This window comes from Eptesicus fuscus, chromosome 3 (assembly GCF_027574615.1).
Source record: "Eptesicus fuscus isolate TK198812 chromosome 3, DD_ASM_mEF_20220401, whole genome shotgun sequence".
NCBI classification, from domain to species: domain Eukaryota; kingdom Metazoa; phylum Chordata; class Mammalia; order Chiroptera; family Vespertilionidae; genus Eptesicus; species Eptesicus fuscus.
In genome coordinates, this window is record NC_072475.1 from 70,875,980 (window position 1) to 70,894,720 (window position 18,741).

Consider the following 18,741-nt stretch of genomic DNA (forward strand, 5'->3'; position numbering starts at 1 on the left):
ATAGGAAGCTTACCCAGCAAATTCTAAAAAATGGTTTATATTTTACCATATTTTATAGATTTGAAAGTCCTTTCTCCTTCCTAGTTTCCTATATTTTTAATAACAAATAAATTTAATAAGCACTTTCTAATTTACTTATTATAATTATTATTTCTATTCCTGCCTACGGGCACCTCTACCCCTGCACATTTTTTATTGAGCATTTTTTTTATTGGGAGAAAATACTGTATGTCACAAAAATGCATACTACTTTGAATAATTATAAAGGCACAATGAGTTGAATCTAAAAAGAAAGAAACATCAATTGAGCTATTAGCTGTTAAAATGTGTATACAGTCCTATCAGGGTTGGCTCAGTGGATAGAGCATCGGCCTGAGGACTGAAGGGTCCTGGGTTTGATTCCAGTCAAGGGCACATGCAGGCTGGATCCCCAGTAGGGGGCATACATGAGGCAGCTGATCAATGATTCCCTCTCATCATTGATGTTTCTACCTCTCTCTCCCTCTCTGAAATCAATAAAAATATATTTTAAAAAATGTGTGTACTTTTTTTGGACACCCTGTATTTATTAAGTAGTTTTTTATAATTAGCAGTTGCATAATAGAAGAAGGATTTGGATTTCAAAAGCTAATTTCACAAAACCATTTTATGCCAAAAATGTGTGGCAGGGAGCAACTATGTAATTTACAAGAAAATTTGCAGAAGGCTTCTTGTTTGAGTATCTGGGCATATTTAAATAATAGCTTCCTGCTGATTTGGCTAGCTTCCACCCAAGGCCTTAGGTCCACTTGCAATGTCTGGCTGCATAGCAGGTGCTAATATTGGTCCATAAAACATCTACTAGATTTGGGATTTGTTAGAATATGAAGATATTTTCTGCTGATATGTGAAAGGAAGAAACCCGGAGGGGAAAAAGAGAGGGAAAGGAAGAGAAGGAGAGAAAAAAGGAAGTTAAAAGAGAAGAGTAAGAGAAAGAAAAGAATATGAAAAGGAAAAAAGGAAAGACTATCAAGTGGAAAGATAAATAAGAAGGTAAGAAATCAATGGGAAAAAAACACACAAAAGAAAAATGTTGAAAGACTAGAAAAAAAGAAGTAGAGAAGAAGAATAAACAAAGATAGATGAATGCAAGGAAGGAAGGAAAGAAAGGAGAAGGGAAGAGAGAAAAATGGATTCAAAAAATTTAAAAATCCAGGTCAAATTTTTAGAAGTTATGTATGCATGTGTATACACATGTATAAATGTACATATGCATATATATGCATTATGTATGTATGTGTGTGTGTGTGTGTGTGTGTGTGTGTGTGTGTCCCACTTTCCTACGTTTTTTAAATTACTGGTTCAGTCCCCCTCTCAGCAGCCACTCTCCTTCCCTTCCCAGGTTGCGGCCCTTCCTTGTACAGGCAGACCTCTGCCCAGCACCAACATCGTCACCCCGCAGGCCCTAGCTGCCACTGGCTGGCCTTCTTTGCTGCATGCACTGGGCACAGGCTCTGTCACCTCCAGGCAGGCTTTCTGGCCCACTAGATGCTGTCAGTAGCTTTTCATTGAGAAGGAAGTGAGTCCCATCTAGTATTTTTGCCAAAGTGGTGTTTTAAAACATAGATCATGTCACTTCTCTGCTTAAAAGCTCCCTTTGTCTCCCAAGCACACGTACACTAAAACCCTACTCCTTCATGGGCCCAGGTGGTTTCCATGATTTGGTGCCCAGTGCCTATCTATCTCTCAGACTCTGCTTTTTGTCCCCTTTTCTTTTTCTCACTAAACTCCAGCTCAACTCACTTAAAAAAATTATTTTAAGACATACCCAATGTTCCTACATTAGAGCCCTTGCATTAGTTGTTTACACTTAGAATCTAGAAGAGTAATGACTACATCTATTTTTCTAATGTGGCATCGCCAGTGCCTAGCAGGTTTCCTGGATCATAGTAGATACTCAATGAATGTTTGTTGAATAAATGAAAGAATTTTCTAAGTAGATATTATTTTCCCATTTTCAGATAAGAACATTGATACAAAAGAGATTCAGTAATGCACATAGAACATACAGTTGGCAATCAGCAGATTTGAGACTAGAATCCAACACCACTGCCGTTCCTGGCATTGGCTCGAGCTATCTCAGAACCATGTTGCCTGTATTATTATTTTTTGTAACTTTTAGGGAAGTAGTTCCCCCGTGAGTAATGTGTATAACTGTTTGGGCTGTTTCAAAAGGAGACTGTGTTCTGTGTCCACCTAGGGCAAATTCATCAGGAGGCACTTTTGTGCCAGAGGCAAGCTGTCATCTGCAGACATCGACATCTGTAAGTGGCCATCAGGCTGTCCAGTCACTTTTCTTCTCAGTGTTGCAAGATCACCTAAATATGTGTTTTTATACATTTCTCATCTTGCAGATTTGCTTGAAAAGTCCTGGGTGATTTTTCAGCAGCCTGGAGAGGATCTACCATGTAGTCTAGCAGATTCTGTCCGGAAAAAGAGAACTTCATGGTAAGTCTATTATTCTGGAGCTGAGGGTCATTCTAAAACCAGAGATGGAAGTCAGACCTGGCAAAGTTCTGTTTAGCCAGAGTCTCTTAGCCTCTTTATAACTCAGTTTATTCATCCCCAAACTTAGGGAATTGAACCAATTATAGAACCTATGCTGTATAACTTTATATGGGTAGAAAATAATGGTAGAACTTTTTTTTTTTTCAATTTGGTAGTGTTTGGAGGTGGATAAAGTTAAATGAACGTGTGTGTGTGTGTGTGTGTGTGTGTGTGTGTGTGTGTGTGTGTGTAAAAAGTATTAGATAATTTAAGCCCTTAAGTAATTAGAACCAGTTGAGTATTATGGACAAAAGGCAAGAGGTAGGAGACATTATCATGGTGTGTAGTGGTCAATGGAAGTTTTATAAAGAAGATTTGGGTTGGGATATGAAGAATAGGAAAGAGACTTAATCAGAGTAATGAGTATGCACAGTGTCAGGATAAGGCAAGGCAAAATCAGGTAACAGAGATAGGGTTAACTGGGGAAAAGATTTGCTTAGAGGAATAGTGGAGATTTTATTCTATTGGTTTCTAAACTCAGGTTGTTGGGAGGGTGTGTGAGCATGTGTGTCTGTGTGTATGTTTGTTATTGGGGTGGAATGGGTTAATAGGAGGTCATGATATATTGAAGGCAATGACAGTTAGGCTGGTATGATAGGCAGGATGTATTGGAGGTAGAAACACTAGAGGAAAGTGATTGCAAATAATCCTGGTATGAGATGATGAGACAGTTGTCTAAGGTAGTGTCTGAGGGAATGGGGGTGGGGGAGGGAGGAGATGGATTCATGGAAGACTAGAAAGGTCTTGGCAATGACTGAAGGTACTAAGAATGAGGGATAATTATGAGTCAAAATACTCCCAAGTTTTGTAATTTGAATAGGATAAAGTAGTGCCATGAACAGAAAGAGAAAAGCAACTTGTGAAATAAAAGAATAAATTTCCAGTATTCCTTCAAAAATACTTATTTTGAGATCGATATGGGTGCTTAGACATTACTTTTTAAGCTTGGAAGACAGAAAAGTAAATGAGATAGGCAGGTTCTTGCCATTATGAGTTTATATTCTAGTGTGGAAAGCAGGTAACAAGCAAATTAATTAACATATAATTTCAGAGAATGGTAGGTCTACAAAAAAGTAAAGTAGGGTGGCATTTGGTAGGACAGTGGGTGGTTATATTGAGATAGAATGGCCAGGTACAATCTTTCTGAGAAGGCAATATTTTCCCAGATACCCAAATGGGTGAGGGAGCAAGTAGGCAAAGATTTTCAGGAATAGAGTCCCAGGATGAGGGAACAGGGAGTGCAAAGGCCCTGAGGCAGAATGCATTTGGTTTATTCTTGGGATAGGAAAATGGCCATTGTGAGTGGTGGAGAGGAGAGGGTAATGTAGGGCTACATAGGTGGGATTCAGACACACAGCACCTTGCCGGCTATGGCAGAGACTTTACATTTTGTTCTAAGTGTGATGGGGAGTCACTGGAAGGGGAGAATGACAAGCTATTGGACTTCAAAGGTATTGCATATGATGTAAGCTACTGAGGACAACAGTGCTCCCATAGGAGTGGATATGGGATGAAATGAAAGATCCAGGTGGGTAAACGGATGGGGAACAATTCCTCAGCCCATTATGCTTAGATTCACATGGCATAAGTCTGGCAGTGTTCTTACTATGTGGTCTTCCACTCCAAAGTGCCCTCGCCAGATGGGGAAAGCTCTGCAATCTGGACAATTATTATCACTGTGGGTGTAATTAGTGATATGAAAATAGCGGCTCTTCTCCTTCCCACCTTCCTTCCACCTAAACCCGGAACAAACTTTTTGGTATTCTTAGCAGTTGCAAATCTAATATTCTTGATACAAATGTCTATGCTGTGCAGGACATCTGACACATAGGGTCCATTGTGGGTACCAGCAGTGACTGCAAAGATTTTTTTGGAGTATCTCTGTTTACTAATAGAACTGTCTGAAGTCTGGGCTGCCGTAGAAAATTTATACTTACCCTGAATTCATTTATCTTGCTCAGTCTCTGGGGGCTGTTGGATTGATTACTGCACAAAGACTGACATCTGCTGGTCCAAATTAGAGAATGTCCATTCACCTGTTTTGACATGAATTGTCCTTTGGGACATTTTAACATTTGGAACTCCTTTTATTCATGTTTGCCAAAGAAACACTTCAGAGTGACCTGAGCATTGATACAAGAGGGCATATCTTAGCAGCGAGAGGGTTAAGTCCAAATTTCCTAAAGTAAGAGCTTTTGTGCACTACAAAAGAATCAGGTACGTAAAATCACACCAGAGAGGCTTACCCTGAGGAAGCTGAGGAAATGGGGTCATGAGTTACCCTAGAACCAACCCTCTCCTAGTCTGCTTGCACATGGCTTGAACATCCCCTCTCTCCTTTCCTGTCAGTTAAGGCTGACCTCTGTTCCAGGTGTGGCTAAAGCCACTCCCTCAGTCCCCTCGGACATGGCTCCTTGAAATCCTTCATCTGTATAGCTTGGTCCTGCACCTATCTGCCTTTTGCTCTTTCTTTTCTTTCTCTTTATTCATTATACACATTTTGACTATTCAACAGAGTGTGTGAACTTCAGGAGGAGAGGTCAGGAAGCATGTCTTTGCCTCTTGGAACCCTTGACACTGCCTAGTGCTCTGCATTGTTGGCAACCTGCCAAGAGGTGCACCTGAGCCTGTCTCCTGTGGCCTGGATGCCTCTGGGGAATGAAACTGTCAGCATCTGGACCTCCTATTCTGGAGTATGTTCAGTGACCATACCACCTTTTGACCCACGAGGTGTCTCTTGAACTGGTCTATCTTGACTCGCTTTCTCCCCACTGGCCTCTGGTGGGGCCAAGGATCTGTTGGTTGTGCAGATGTGCACTGACTCCAGAGAATGCTATTCAAGCTGCAGACTATGGGAATGGTCCCCTCTGGGGCTGGGCAGTGCACAATCCCTGCAGCTGCACATGTACACCTGAGGAACAGGTGATGAGGGGGGCATGGCACAGAGGCACTGGATGCAGAACTTTTTTCAGCCCAATGCTGGCTTTGCTTCTTTCACAGTGAACACAGCTGAATCTTGGAGAACATTCAGCCTTGCAGAAAGCAAAATTGAGTGTAGGATACCATGTAAAACAATGCCTGGAATGATACAATGCCCACTTTTACAGTAAAGCTCTTCGCACCTCCCCCTGGAGTGGCCTCTAGAAATGAACCTCAACAAAGGTCGACACCTGCACTTTTTTGAAATTGAGAAGCAATCGGTTTTTACTTAGCATTCTCTCATCCCTCTTCTCTCTGCTACCACCCCGCCCCTCCTGGCCAGCTCCCTGTCCTTCACATGCCCATAGTCCAGTCAACAATCTTCTGTTGGTGGTGGTGGTGGTGGTGGTGGTGGGGGCGTCCTTACTGGCCTACACAGTCTCTCTGGTCCTAATAGTGTCTCATATAAGTGCTTTATTTTTTGTTGTTGTTGTTCTCTCAGGGCCATTTCTCTTGGTAGAAGTGAACTTAATTAAAGGAATTCCTGTTTACATGATACTCCTTTGAGATAACCTCAATCCTCAACCCAATTAAAATTCATTGCTCCTTGAAAATAAAATTGTATACCGTCTGGTGGGGATGGTGTTTTAAGTTAAAGGCCTTTTAGAGTTTGGTCTGCACAGTCTTTGGAGCCACTACTTCAGACTGAGAGCAACTGTCCCAGCGAGCGGTCAGGCCCGTGCAGCAGCCATACTCCTGGTTATATGGAAATGGAAGAACACTCCATTAGGTGTGTTTGATGCCGTATAGAAAAAACACATCTGCAGGCAGGGAGGTGCTGAGGGGAGGTGTACATATTGCACTTGGGCCTTGCCACTGTAACCACAGACCAGCTCAAACTGGTCCTATTCTATTTAACAAGACTCAGAACCAAACTTGACACCACTCACGAGTAACACTTATGAACCCCTTCAAATCTAGATCATCAAGATTTGAACCTTGCCTCCTGTCTTCTTAGTAATTGACTTGCAAATAAATCTTTCTTTTCTCAAGAGTTGGTGCCATAGTATTGGCTTGTGTGTGCATGCACCAGCGAGCTCATGCTTGGTAACAATTTTACTAACCACCCAGGGATTTCGTCCTGTGATTTCCTGCCTGAGGCGCTGTAGCCTCCAGTGGTCTGTGGGCCCTGCACTACTCTGTGGCCACCAGAACCAGTTTGTCTAATGGCTGGCCTCTTGGGTTTCTGCTTTCCCAGGCACAGGGCTCCAGGCTCCTTCCTGCTCCTTTCACTTCTGAGAAAAGAAACAGCTCCTGGATCAGATCACATTCAGGTAAGTGACATGAAAATGAGCTTGTGCCTAAATAATATGAAAAATCTCTTGAGGATTATGGGTTCCAGTCCCTACCCACCCCATCCCCAGACTTGGGTTAGAGTCCCAGGGCTAGAATTGTGGGTTCCAGTAGTCACCCAAGGAAACAGCTGGAAGAAAGGTTACAACCACTGAGGTCCTCAAAGGTCAGGTTCGAGTCTCAGGTTCTTTGAATTTCTTTGTCAAGAAGAGTGTTCAATCTACTGTATGGGTGTTGGTCTTGTTTTTTTGTGTCTTTGGTTTAGATTAAAGGTATGGAACCTCACATAAATTGGCATCAAAATGGGAAGCCATTAACCTGGTCACCTTAACCTAACAACTTAAGTTTTGCTATGAATAGGTAACCTACCTTTTATTGTCACTTTGGGTAAATGAATCATAGAGATATATGTATTTTTGGTCAAGTATGTTTGATAAACTTCTCAGGGTTCAAATTTTAAAAGGAGATTTTTTAAAAAAAAAACCTGGAAATGGCTTTTGGGTTATTTGAGGCCACTGGAATCCCTCAGAGATCTGTTCTCTCCTTATAAAAGATCAATTTTAAACTAATTAGGATATTAAAATTATATGGGAAGCTTTGTCGAATGAAATAATGTTAGTTGTTATAAAATGTTAAATATTATCATAATACATGTTACCAAAAAAGCGAATTTATTTGTCAATTGCATTGTAATCAGACTTATATCTGAAATTGTGAAGAATGTTATATATGGCTGCAGTTCTTTGGGATGTTTTTTCAAAACTGATCAATATTTAGCAAAATCATTTCTTTTATAATACTGCTGGGCCCAATATCAGAGCCAGGTGAGAAATGACCCCCCAGAGGGATCCTTAAACCAAAATTATGGTTCAGAAGGAAGACCATCAGGGAAAAATAACAAATCAGAAGAAGCAGGGTACCTGAGACTTCACCTGGACAGGAAGAGAAGGTCATCTTGAAAATAGACTGTTTCTGCCCAATAGTTCAGACCAGGTATGTATGAACCTAAATTCTTATTATAGTTGCTATTGTTTTGACTTGAATAAGTGTTTTATTTTCCTGGTTGTGATATTTGCTTGTATAATCCTAGTATTCTACTTTCTTATGCTATCTTGCATTTTTCCTCACTTATTTGTCCCCTTATCAGCAGGTAGTAACTTGAGCAGTCACCCTCCATCCCCCAAAAATAAGGAATAAAGGACAGAAAGGGCGGATTTGTAACTGTAGACCAGCTCAAACTGGTCCTATTCTGTTTAACAAAACCTTGAACTAAAGTTTACAGCACTCACGAGTAACACTTGTTAGCCTTTAAACTACTACTACACCTTAAAAACCCACCTGAGATCCCTGGATTGGTAAGACAGATTTGAGCTTTGCTTCCTGTCTTCTTGTTAGTCAACTTGGAAATAATAATCCTCTCATTCTTCAAAAGCCAGTGGTACAGTCTTGGTTTCCATGTGTGTTGTGGCAGCAAGCCCTTGCTTAGTAACACTACCAGCCCCTCCTAAATTGTAACTCCTTCCTCCTCCTGGCCCTGTAGTTCTCCACTCCACTCTTCTCTGTCTTCTGCAGTGCTTATCCAAAGGAGCCTGCTTGGATGGAACAAGATCTTCCTTCTGTCTAGGACAAAGGAGGAAATGGAATCCCCTCAGAGTTACAGACACAGGGTTGAGAAGGTGGGTGGCACAGTCTAACAGAAATACCAGAGGCTATGTTCTAAATTCAATTTATCATTAACTGATTCTGGGCAAGTAATAAGCCTTTCTAGTTTTCTATTTTCCTATATTTAATATAGAGCAAGCAATGTCAAATATAGCACCTTTGATCCTTATGACTGGGATGAAAATGATAAAAAAATGACGTAAACATGGGACTAAAATGAGGTAAAGGTCACAATTTAGAATGATCTAAAAGGCATTTATTGGCAAAGTATTCTTGGAAAGTAGATATTTTTGAATGAGTCAGCCAAATGAAAGATATCTCTACCCTAAAAACACAGCAGTATTTCCTGCACTGTTGAGTTGTGTGACTCCTCAGTATCCTTGAAGGAAAGGACTATGTTATTTTTGTATCTTTTCCTCTTCCCATAGCCTTAAATTAAATGCTTTGAGTTGAAAGACATGGAAATGATGCCTATTTGATCTGTGAAGGAGGTGAAGGGATGTCATGGCACACAGGTGTCTGGACTGGGTAGGGTGGTGACATTCACTGACATGGAACCACCTGAGCTACTACTAATGGCATCAAAATACCTAATGGGAAGTTGGAAATCTAGGTTTGGAACTCAGAAACCAAATACAGATTTAAGCACATCTTTGCCATTCTCTTTCCCCTCTTCATATCTGAAAGACATGTATCTCCTAAACTGCAAGAGAATTTTCTTGATTTTTAGGGTGTGACAGTGTTTGACACTGCTGATTTGTCTCTCCTTGAAAATTTCCCTTTGGCTTCCAGTATACCTCCCTGAGCTATTTATGGCTATCTACATTGAAATACCTAATGGGAAGTTGGAGATCTAGGTTTAGAGCTCAGAAAACAAATACAGATTTAAGTCATCAGGAAAGCCACCAGTGAACCTTGTAGAAGAATATATACAGGCTATATATACAGTAAAACTAGGGGTCTTAAATGTGTGGGGAAATTCCTATGAAAAAAAGAGACATGCAGAAGAAACTCGAACATGCCCATGATTTTTTTGAGATTTCAGTGAGTAAATTTCCTTTTAGCTTTCACAAAAATAAAATAATTTAATGGAAACAATTTTTTTCTCGAATTTTATAAGATGGTTTCATACAGTACATATTCTTTTAGGTCTGACTTATTGTACTCAGAATTATTTTGAGTAATAATCCATTGTATGCATATACAATACTTTAACTGTTGACCGACATTGCGTTGTTTCCAAATAGAGCTGCTAGGAACATTTCCCTGGTAGCCCAGTTTCCTTCTTCCTGAGATTTGGGATTCAGGAGAACAGAGCTTCACTTCACTGAGTAGTAAATAGAAAAATCAGATCAGCTCAAAGAAACTTCCTTGAGAACAAGCGCTTGGCACTAAGAGGTTATGTGATTTGGCCGCGTCAGCTGCTGATGTGCTCCTGACAGCCTGCCTTGGCTTTGGCCAGCATTGTGTTTCCTGACTAAGTGAATCATGTCAGGCGTCTTAGACATGTCAGGTGTAGTGTGGAACACAGTAGCTAATTTATGGGTTCCTTGAAAGATGCACTCAGCCTCCTAATAGGTCAGATGTGATGTGATGGGATTATACTACCAATGTTCCCTGAGCTCTGACCCCAGGGTCTGCTTGCTTCCTAGCCTTTGAAACTCAGGAGCATTATACTTAAAGTTTTATAACCATTTTTGTTCTCCTGCCCTCAACCACACATCTAGGCCAAATACCTATTTTAAAAGTTTTGCCAACACACATTATCTTTTTTCTTTCACACCAATTCAAGCTGCTGCAATTGAGTCTACTTTCAGATTTGGCCTGCCTGCCCTTCTTTGAGGCATTAACCCAAGACTGACAAGCTAACAGAGGTCAAAAATTGATTGCAGAGGTTTGAGTATTGAATATGGATTGTGTTTGGCTTGTTTACAAGTATGCTATAAGCTGTAAGAGTAAACTGTGAATATTGGTCAATTATTTCCTAAAGCTTCATGGGGTTTATAAGCTGTTTAATTAGTGGTTTTCTCGCTGCAGATATACTCCTGGTGTCTGAAAAGCCCTCTGACTTCCACTTTTGCTGTCATGGAGAAGTTGCCATGGAGAGCTCAGATGATGCTCAAGAATTACCAGCCACAGATGTAAGGCTTGTTAGTTATCTAAGCAAAGTTGGGTAACAACAATGAGAAATGAAAGAGTCTTAGCTCTCAATTCTTTGAAGGGACCTGGAGAAGTGACCATCCTTCCCCTGCAGGAGCAGAGTGTAAGGAGGCCCTCCAGAGTTGCTGTCCCAAGTTTAATTATTTATTGTATTTATTGTAAAAGTTCACATTGTGTGTATGGTAACTTTGGAATAAATAGAAAAGTAGGAAGATGTTTCAACTAAATGGCAACAGCTGTTTTTTATTTGGTATATATATATACTAGAGGCCCAGTGCACGAAATTCATGCATGGGGGTGTGGGTGTCCCTCAGCCCAGCCTGCACCCTCTCCAATCTGGGACCCCTCGAGGAATGTCCAACTGCCAGTTTAGGCCCAATCCCTGCAGGCCTGGTTGCCCCCAACTGCCCTCCCCTGCTGGCCCGGTCACCCCTAACTGCCCTCCCTTGTCAGCCTGGTCACCCTCAACTGCCCTCCCGTGTGCGTTGGAGTGATGGTCAATTTGCATATCACCTCTTTATTATATAGGATATATATCGCACAGGTAGGGTCCCTCTGGGTGGCCTGCAGGAGATCAGGCAAAAACCCACAATCCAATGCTGCCTGCAGCTCCTATCTGCTGCTCCCGCTCATCCTGGCCCCACTGTGGCTGCTATGGGCTTGTGCCCAATCAGTTCCGATTGGGAGACACTCACCATCCATGAGCCCTGCATCTGGTGCCCTCCCAAGGGGAGTGGCCTGTGGGATCCAGCTGAAACTGGCTCCCTGACATCACCCCAGGGGTCCCAGATTGTGAGAGGGCACAGGCCAGACTGAGGGACCCCACCAGTGCATTATTGGGCCGAGGAGGGACCATGGGAGGGCTCCAGGGCATGTCTGGCCCATCTCGCTCAGTCTTGATCAGCCGGACCCCAGCAGCAAGCTAACCTACCAGTTAGAGCATCTGCCCCCTGGTGGTCAGTGCCCATCATAGCACTGGTCAACCCATCTACTGTCTGCCCCTGGTGGTCATTGCACATCATGGTGAGCAGTTGAGCAGCTTTAGCATATCATTAACATATTATGTTTTGATTGGTTGTTCGGTTGTTCTACTGTTCAGTCTATTTGCATATTACCCTTTTATTATATAGGATATATTTTCTATATGGTATTGCTATCTTTTATTTTTAATCAAAAGATCATAGTCATAGTTTATATATATATATATATATTTGGTATATAGAGTTTACTTTTTCAGTTACTGTTATAAGCATTTTCAGTGTTGTTTTTTTTTAAAATCTTTATTGTTCAGATTATTACAGGTGTTCCTCTTTTTTTCCCCCCAAAGCTCTCCTCCACCTGATTCCCCACCCCACCCCATGCCCTTACCCCCCGCCACTGTCTTCATCCATAGGTGTAAGGTTTTTGTCCAATCTCTTCCTGCACCCCTCACACACCCTTCCCCCTGAGAATTGTCAGTCCACTCCCTTTATATGTCCCTGATTCTATTATATTCATCAGTCCATTCTGTTCATCAGATTTTTTATTCACTTGATTTTTAGATTCACTTGTTGGTAGGTATGTATTTGTTGTCATTTTGTTGTTCATAATTTTTATCTTTATCTTTTTCTTCTTCTTCCTCTTCTTAAAAAATACCCTTCAGAATTTCCTATAATCCTGGTTTGGTGGTGATGAGCTCCTTTAGCTTTTTCTTTTCTTTTTTTAAATATATTTTATTTATTTTTTACAGAGAGGAAGGGAGAGGGATAGAGAGCTAGAAACATCGATGAGAGAGAAACATCAACCAGCTGCCTCCTGACACCCCCTACTGGGGATGTGCCCACAACCAATCAAACCTGGGACCTTTCAGTCCGCAGACCAATGCTCTATCCACTGAGCCAAACCGGTTTTGGCTCCTTTAGCTTTTTCTTGTCTGTGAAGCTCTTTATCTGACCTTCAATTCTGAATGATAGCTTTGCTGGGTAGAGTAATCTTGGTTGTAGGTTCTTGCTGTTCATCACTTTGAATATTTCTTGCCACTCCCTTCGGGCCTGCATAGTTTCTGTTGAGAAATCAGCTGACAGTTGTATAGGTGCTCCCTTGTAGGTAACTAACTGTTTTTCTCTTGCTGCTTTCAAGATTCTCTCTTTGTCTTTTGCTCTTGGCATTTTAATTATGATGTGTCTTGGTGTGGTCCTCTTTGGATTCCTCTTGTTTGTGGTTCTCTGCACTTCCTGGACTTGTAAGTCTATTTCTTTCACCAGGTAGGGAAAGTTTTCTGTCATTAGTTCTTCTAATAGGTTTTCAATATCTTGTTCTCTCTCTTCTTCTGGCACCCCCATAATTCGGATGTTGGTATGCTTAAAGTTGTCCCAGAGGCTCCTTAAACTATCTTCATTTTTTGGATTCTTTTTTCTTTTTGTTTTTCTGGTTGGGTGTTTTTTGTTTCCTCATATTTCAGATCTTTGGTTTGATTCTTGGGGTTCTTTGATCTATGGTTGAATTTCTGTATATTCTTTATTTTAGACAGTATATGCTTAATTTCTGACTGGTCCTTTTCCATTTTTTTTTTTTTTTTTGGCATTCTCATTGAGGTCCTTGAAGGTCTCACTAAGCTCCTTGGAGGTCTCATCAAGTTTCTCGGCAGTTTTGAGAAGATTCTTGAGTAACCTTATAAATGTGGTTTTGAACTCTATCTCCAATAGTTTGCTTTCCTTCATTTCTTTCATTCGTGACATGTTTCTTTGTCTCCACATTATGCTGCTTCCCTGTGTTGATGGAGTGGTTTTCTGTGTTAAGTGACCTATAGGGCCCAGTGGTTCAGCCTCCCCTATGACCTGAGGTGGACACTCTTGGTGCACCCCTTTGTGGGCTGAGTGAAAAGTCTTGTAGTTAAGCCTTGATTGCTATTGGTACACTGGGAGAAATTGACCTCCTGGCCAATTGGCTGTGAGGACCCGCTGTGTGTATAATGGAAGAACTGCTGTGCTGGAGACATGCTTATTGGGCAGGACTTGCTTCAGTGGGGCTTTTATGCTCACTGAGTCTGCTTCTTGAATGCGTCACTTATGGATGTGAGGAGTTGAAATCTGGTGTCGTCTCACACTGACCACTAGGTACACTGGATCTCCAATGGGGTGCAGGTCAGCTACTGTCTGAGGCCACCCAGCAGGAGCTACAGCGAGAACTACAGTTTTCTCATCTTTGCTTGGGGTTTGGAGGTTTTGGAGCTGTCTGACCAGAGCTGCAGTTTGTTAGGTTAAGCTGCGATAGGGCAGGCCATTTATATGCAAAAGACACTGCTCAGAGCTTGGGTGGGTTTGTAGATTGCGCAGGGTGGAGTCTCAGGGAGTCACTAGGCTAGGGCATGGCAAACAGCGATGGCTGCCAGTCAACTGTCTCTGCGTCTCCACGTTTCCAAGTCCCCGCGCCCCACGCCCCAGTGCAGTAAACAATGATTGCTGCGTGCACCTCAGCAAGAAAGCCACCCTCACTTTCCGACCCGATGGCAGACAGTCCAGCTTCTCCCTGTAGGAGTTTGGGTCCCCAGCGTCTCCCCAGAAACTGGAGTTCAGAGTAATTGGGAGCTTGTCTCCCTTTGGGTTGAAAAAAGCAGCGCACCCAGTCACCTGCTGCCAGCCCGATTCGCATGCCTCCGTACCTCAGCTTTCCAGTGCTTGTGCATGTCTCAATGCTCTTTTCTCTTTCCCTCTAGTTGTAGAACTTCCACTCAGCAAGCTTTCCCATGTCTCTGGGTGATAGACATTTTGTCTTTTAGTTGTAGTTTTGAAATTGTTGTGTGAGGCAGCAGTTTAGGTGTTACCTATGCCGCCATCTTGGTTTCCCCCCACATTTTCAGTGTTATTAAAAACTCTTCATAACCATTCACATGGGTACTTAATATTTTATCAGGCAGTTGTCCTGTAGTTTTTTAGCCATTCTCCTATTGTTAGACACAAGGTTTTTCATTTGTTCGCTTTGCTTTTTTAATGTGGTGAATATCTGTGTAGATAAATGCTTGTCTGTATGTCAGATTCACTTTATGTTAGATTCTAAAAGTGAAATTACTAGGTAAGGATTGTAATGTAATATAAAATATAGACTACTAGAGACCTGTTGCATGAAGAGATTCGTGTAATAGGCCTTCCTTCCCTTGGCTTCCAGTACCAGTTTTCCTCTGGCACCTGGGACCCAGACCTTCGCTCCAGCCGGAGTCTGCAGTCTTCGCTGCGGCCAGAGTGCCGCTCCTGTAGATCCCTTCCCCCCCAACCCTTCCTCTCACAGCAGGTGTCCTGCCCTGCCCAGCCACTCCACACCTGGAGCAGCTGGGGGGCCACCATCTTTGGCCTTCTAATTTGCATATTCCCTCCTTATTGGCTGGTGGGCATAGCAGAGTGATGGTCAATTTGCATGTTTCTCTTTTATTAGTGTAGATATTTTTTATAGTCTGTTTCTATATACTCCAAATTCACCACTGGAAAGAGTGTACCAATCTCTCCCTTCCTAGAAAAGAAGATGAAAATTGGTACACATCTTACCAGGTGCAATGGCTTCTTAGGATACAGTTCTTTGGTGACATGGTTTTTCTTAAAACTTCCTTTCAACAGCCTTTGAAATGTATCAGTTCTGGAGTGAAGTTTGGAGAACATATGGAATCCCAGAAATAATCATCCCATCCGATATGGAGCTATTTTTTGCCATAATCGTGAAAAGCAAAATAATTTACCTCATAGCCAGTAAATGATCAATTGCTGGAAGGGAGAGGAGGGACACAGGGCATGTGGGAAAGTTCTAAAACTACAGGAAACTAAATAAGCCAAATCTGGTGTCTTCCTAATTCTCTTGAAGGGATAAGTAGATATGGGTGACCAAATGCCAACAGGGCCAATTAGCATTGCTTTGCACAGAGCTGTCACATGTCATGTCAGGGCTATGGGGGTCTGTCTTACTCCCTTCTGGAGCCCATAGCTCACCCCACAGAGTGTAGGGAAGTGTGACACATGGGGGATGGGGGTGGGGTGCTCACTGCATCCCTTAGGCAAATGAAGTAATCACCATCTGTTTCTCTTTTTACAGCAAGCCATGGACATCTTGGGCTTTCTTCCTGAAGAGAAGTATGGATCCTATAAACTCACTGGAGCCATCATGCACTTGGGAAACATGACATTTAAACAGAAACTCAGAGAAGAGCAAGTGGAAGCAGATGGCACAGAAAGTAAGACTTTCTTTGAAGACATGACAAACATTCTCTCCAACCCCTGACCCCAGACCTTGCATTTGAAAACCTCCCCTCTTGGTTTTTGGAAAGATGTTGAAATTAATCAGCAATTTCCCTCAATTGCTGGACTTCAAAATTATTCTCTTAACTACCATTCTGATATAGAATCCTTATAGCTCAGAATAAAAAGCATCCCTAAATTAGTTATTGGGGATGCAGTAAATTTGTCAAACTTGGGAGGATCCAGGATTGAGTAGGACATTCCCTGCCTTCAGCACATAGACTATTGAGAAAAAAAGAGAAGGGAACAGACAAACTACCATAAAATGTAGTAATTGGCATCATGGAGGTGTGAACAAACGTCTTTAAAATTCCAGAGGCGGAGTCTTCAGTGGACAGAGACCACAATGGCCTCATTTCCCTTTGTTTTTTATTCATATTTAAAAAAATCTGTAGTCTTGCCTGATTACCAACAAGATTGGAGGCATTTTACAATGAATGAGCTGTCTAGAATAATCATTAAAATAGAAAATCACAATTATGAAAGGAAGAAAGCATAGTTGTTATAATTATTGCATTTAATATTAAACTTTCTGGCAACTAAAACAAAAAAGAGAAAACTAGAAAACTCATTCAAATTCCTCCAAAAATAATTTTAAATAAATTTTACATTTTTAACTGTGATAAAATATACATAACATAAAATTTGCTGTTTTTAACTTTAAGTTTAAGGCCTTTTTATAGATTAGTGACATTAAGTACCTTCACAGTTTGTGCAATCATCAACACTGTTCATCTCCAGGAATTTTTCATAATTCCAAACTGAAACTACCTATTAAACAATATTTCCCTCTTTCCCCTTCCCCTGACCCCTGGCAACCACTGTTCTACTTTGAGTCTCTATGAATTTGACTATTCTGGGTACCTCATGGAAATGGAGTCATACAATATTTGTTCTTTTATGCCTGGCTTTTTTCCCTTAGCATAATGTATTTAAGATTCATCTGCGGGGGCCTGATGCGGCGGGGATCTCCCTTTTCCGTGGCCAGCACGGAGAGAGATGAAACTGGTTCTTGATAGAGGCGTCCAGGGATTGAGAAATAAAGAAATAAAGAGAGACAGAAGTAGATGCAAGCTGGGTGCCAGGTGGGTCACTGACCTCCTCTGCTGGAGAGACAGACAGACCCCTGAGCCACGCAGCACATTTATTTATACTCCCATATACAAGGCGGGTTCACTGAAAAACTTAAGATTAAAGGAGCTTGGGAGGGCCCAGGTCTATTTCATTTCCTCTTTTCCTGTGCTAGACTGGTTCCACATCTCAAAGCCCTCTTCTGGAACCTAGACAAAGGTAAGCCAGGAAATAACAACACCTGCGCACTCCTGGGGCGAGGTGCAACTGGCATGACTGTCAAATATCTTGGGCTTAATCAACAGTAAGCTAAGGAATGTCCATGTGTCTTCCCAGGGGGCCCTCTACATCTCCCCCATTTTTAATTTTTTAAAAAATCTTGCATTTACGGACCAGAAATAAACATATAAGAATGAAAAATGTTTGAGTCCCAATTTCAATGTCCAGCAGTTCCTCATGTGTACATCTCAGCAGTGATATCTGGATGGTGGACAAACGGTGGCGATGCAGGCCCGACCGTCTCTGGTTTGGTCCTGGGCATCCTGCAGTGACGCACAGCTGCTGACTGCTAGCATGGCAAGGTGTCATCAGCGTCTTCCATCTCTGGACTGTTTCTCCTCTTGTCTTCATGGCTGGAGCATTCCTGTCAATTCCTCTCCTGCAGGAATCCACATGGTCTTGGAGTTGTTTTCTGAAAATATACAAACATATTCTCGACCAAAAGTTAGTAAAGCAATCCTTTCTATAAATTTGACTTGGGATCCTTTTCATTTTTTGCCCAAAATGATTTTCCTTTGGCTTATTCTGATACCAAGTGTGTTTTTTCATAGGTGTCCTGCTCTTAGTATTATAAATGAAAATTAGTTTTCAAAGTAAAAATTTTTCTGGATATTTTTCCTTACATAATATTTTTCCACTATCACCCCTTTGTTTTTGATTTAATTATTAGGAGGATTTTGCAAAATTTTTATAATGTAGTCTTGATCACTTTAAGTTTCATCTGCACAAAAATATGACTGCCTTTAGGTTCATTACATGTTAAGTAATTTTACCATGAAATGAACTACCAATAGAAATTTTAGTTAATACTTTAGGAACAGCCTTTTGTACAATTAAATTTTCTTGAATATTCAATTATTCCATTTAGCCAATTTAAATTAATCTGAAAATTTGACTATTTTACTGTTAAAATTTTAATACTCTTAACAACAATGTTAGTTTATCCTGTAAATGTTAAATGGAAAGGTTTATTTGCATCCTTGAGAAAAGCCCTGAGCATTCCTGGATTTAGGCTGGATTTAGACATAGGGCAGCTGCCATGGTCCAACTCTCTGTTGCCTGGGTCCCAATCCAAGCTGGGCCATGTCTCTCTGTTAGATGGGTCTCTTTCCGATTTGAGCTGGGCCAAGTCTGTGTATGTTGCCTGGGTCCCGATCTGAGCTGGGCATGGGAAGCACAAAGCAGCCATGGGGCAGGAGACCTCCCTCAGAAGGGGCGAGTGTTCAGGCCCCTGCAATGTTGGGGGGGTGAGGTTCTGTGCCCCACCTCTGTTGACCCCCTTTTTCTCTCCTGATGGCCCCTTGCGACTGTGCCTGTCTTAGGTTGTTCCTCCCTTGAGGAATCTTACCCGTCTTTGACTAACCAGCCATCCTCCGGGGCCAAGCAGTGTGATGTGAGGTTCAGTTCTGTCTCCTTGATAGCCTATGCCCCTATGGCCTCCATGCCCAGCACC

General features: G+C 41.8%; 1 protein-coding gene across 1 annotated transcript in view; it reads left to right on the forward strand.

The window, feature by feature from the left end:
• Window positions 1-18,741, forward strand: part of MYH15 (myosin heavy chain 15) — a 165,839-nt gene that overhangs the window by 16,780 nt on the left and 130,318 nt on the right. Inside the window, 5 exon segments of the mRNA XM_054709813.1 lie at window positions 2,240-2,303; window positions 2,394-2,439; window positions 2,441-2,487; window positions 10,558-10,661; window positions 15,736-15,874. Coding sequence (XP_054565788.1) covers window positions 2,240-2,303; window positions 2,394-2,439; window positions 2,441-2,487; window positions 10,558-10,661; window positions 15,736-15,874 — 400 coding nt within the window.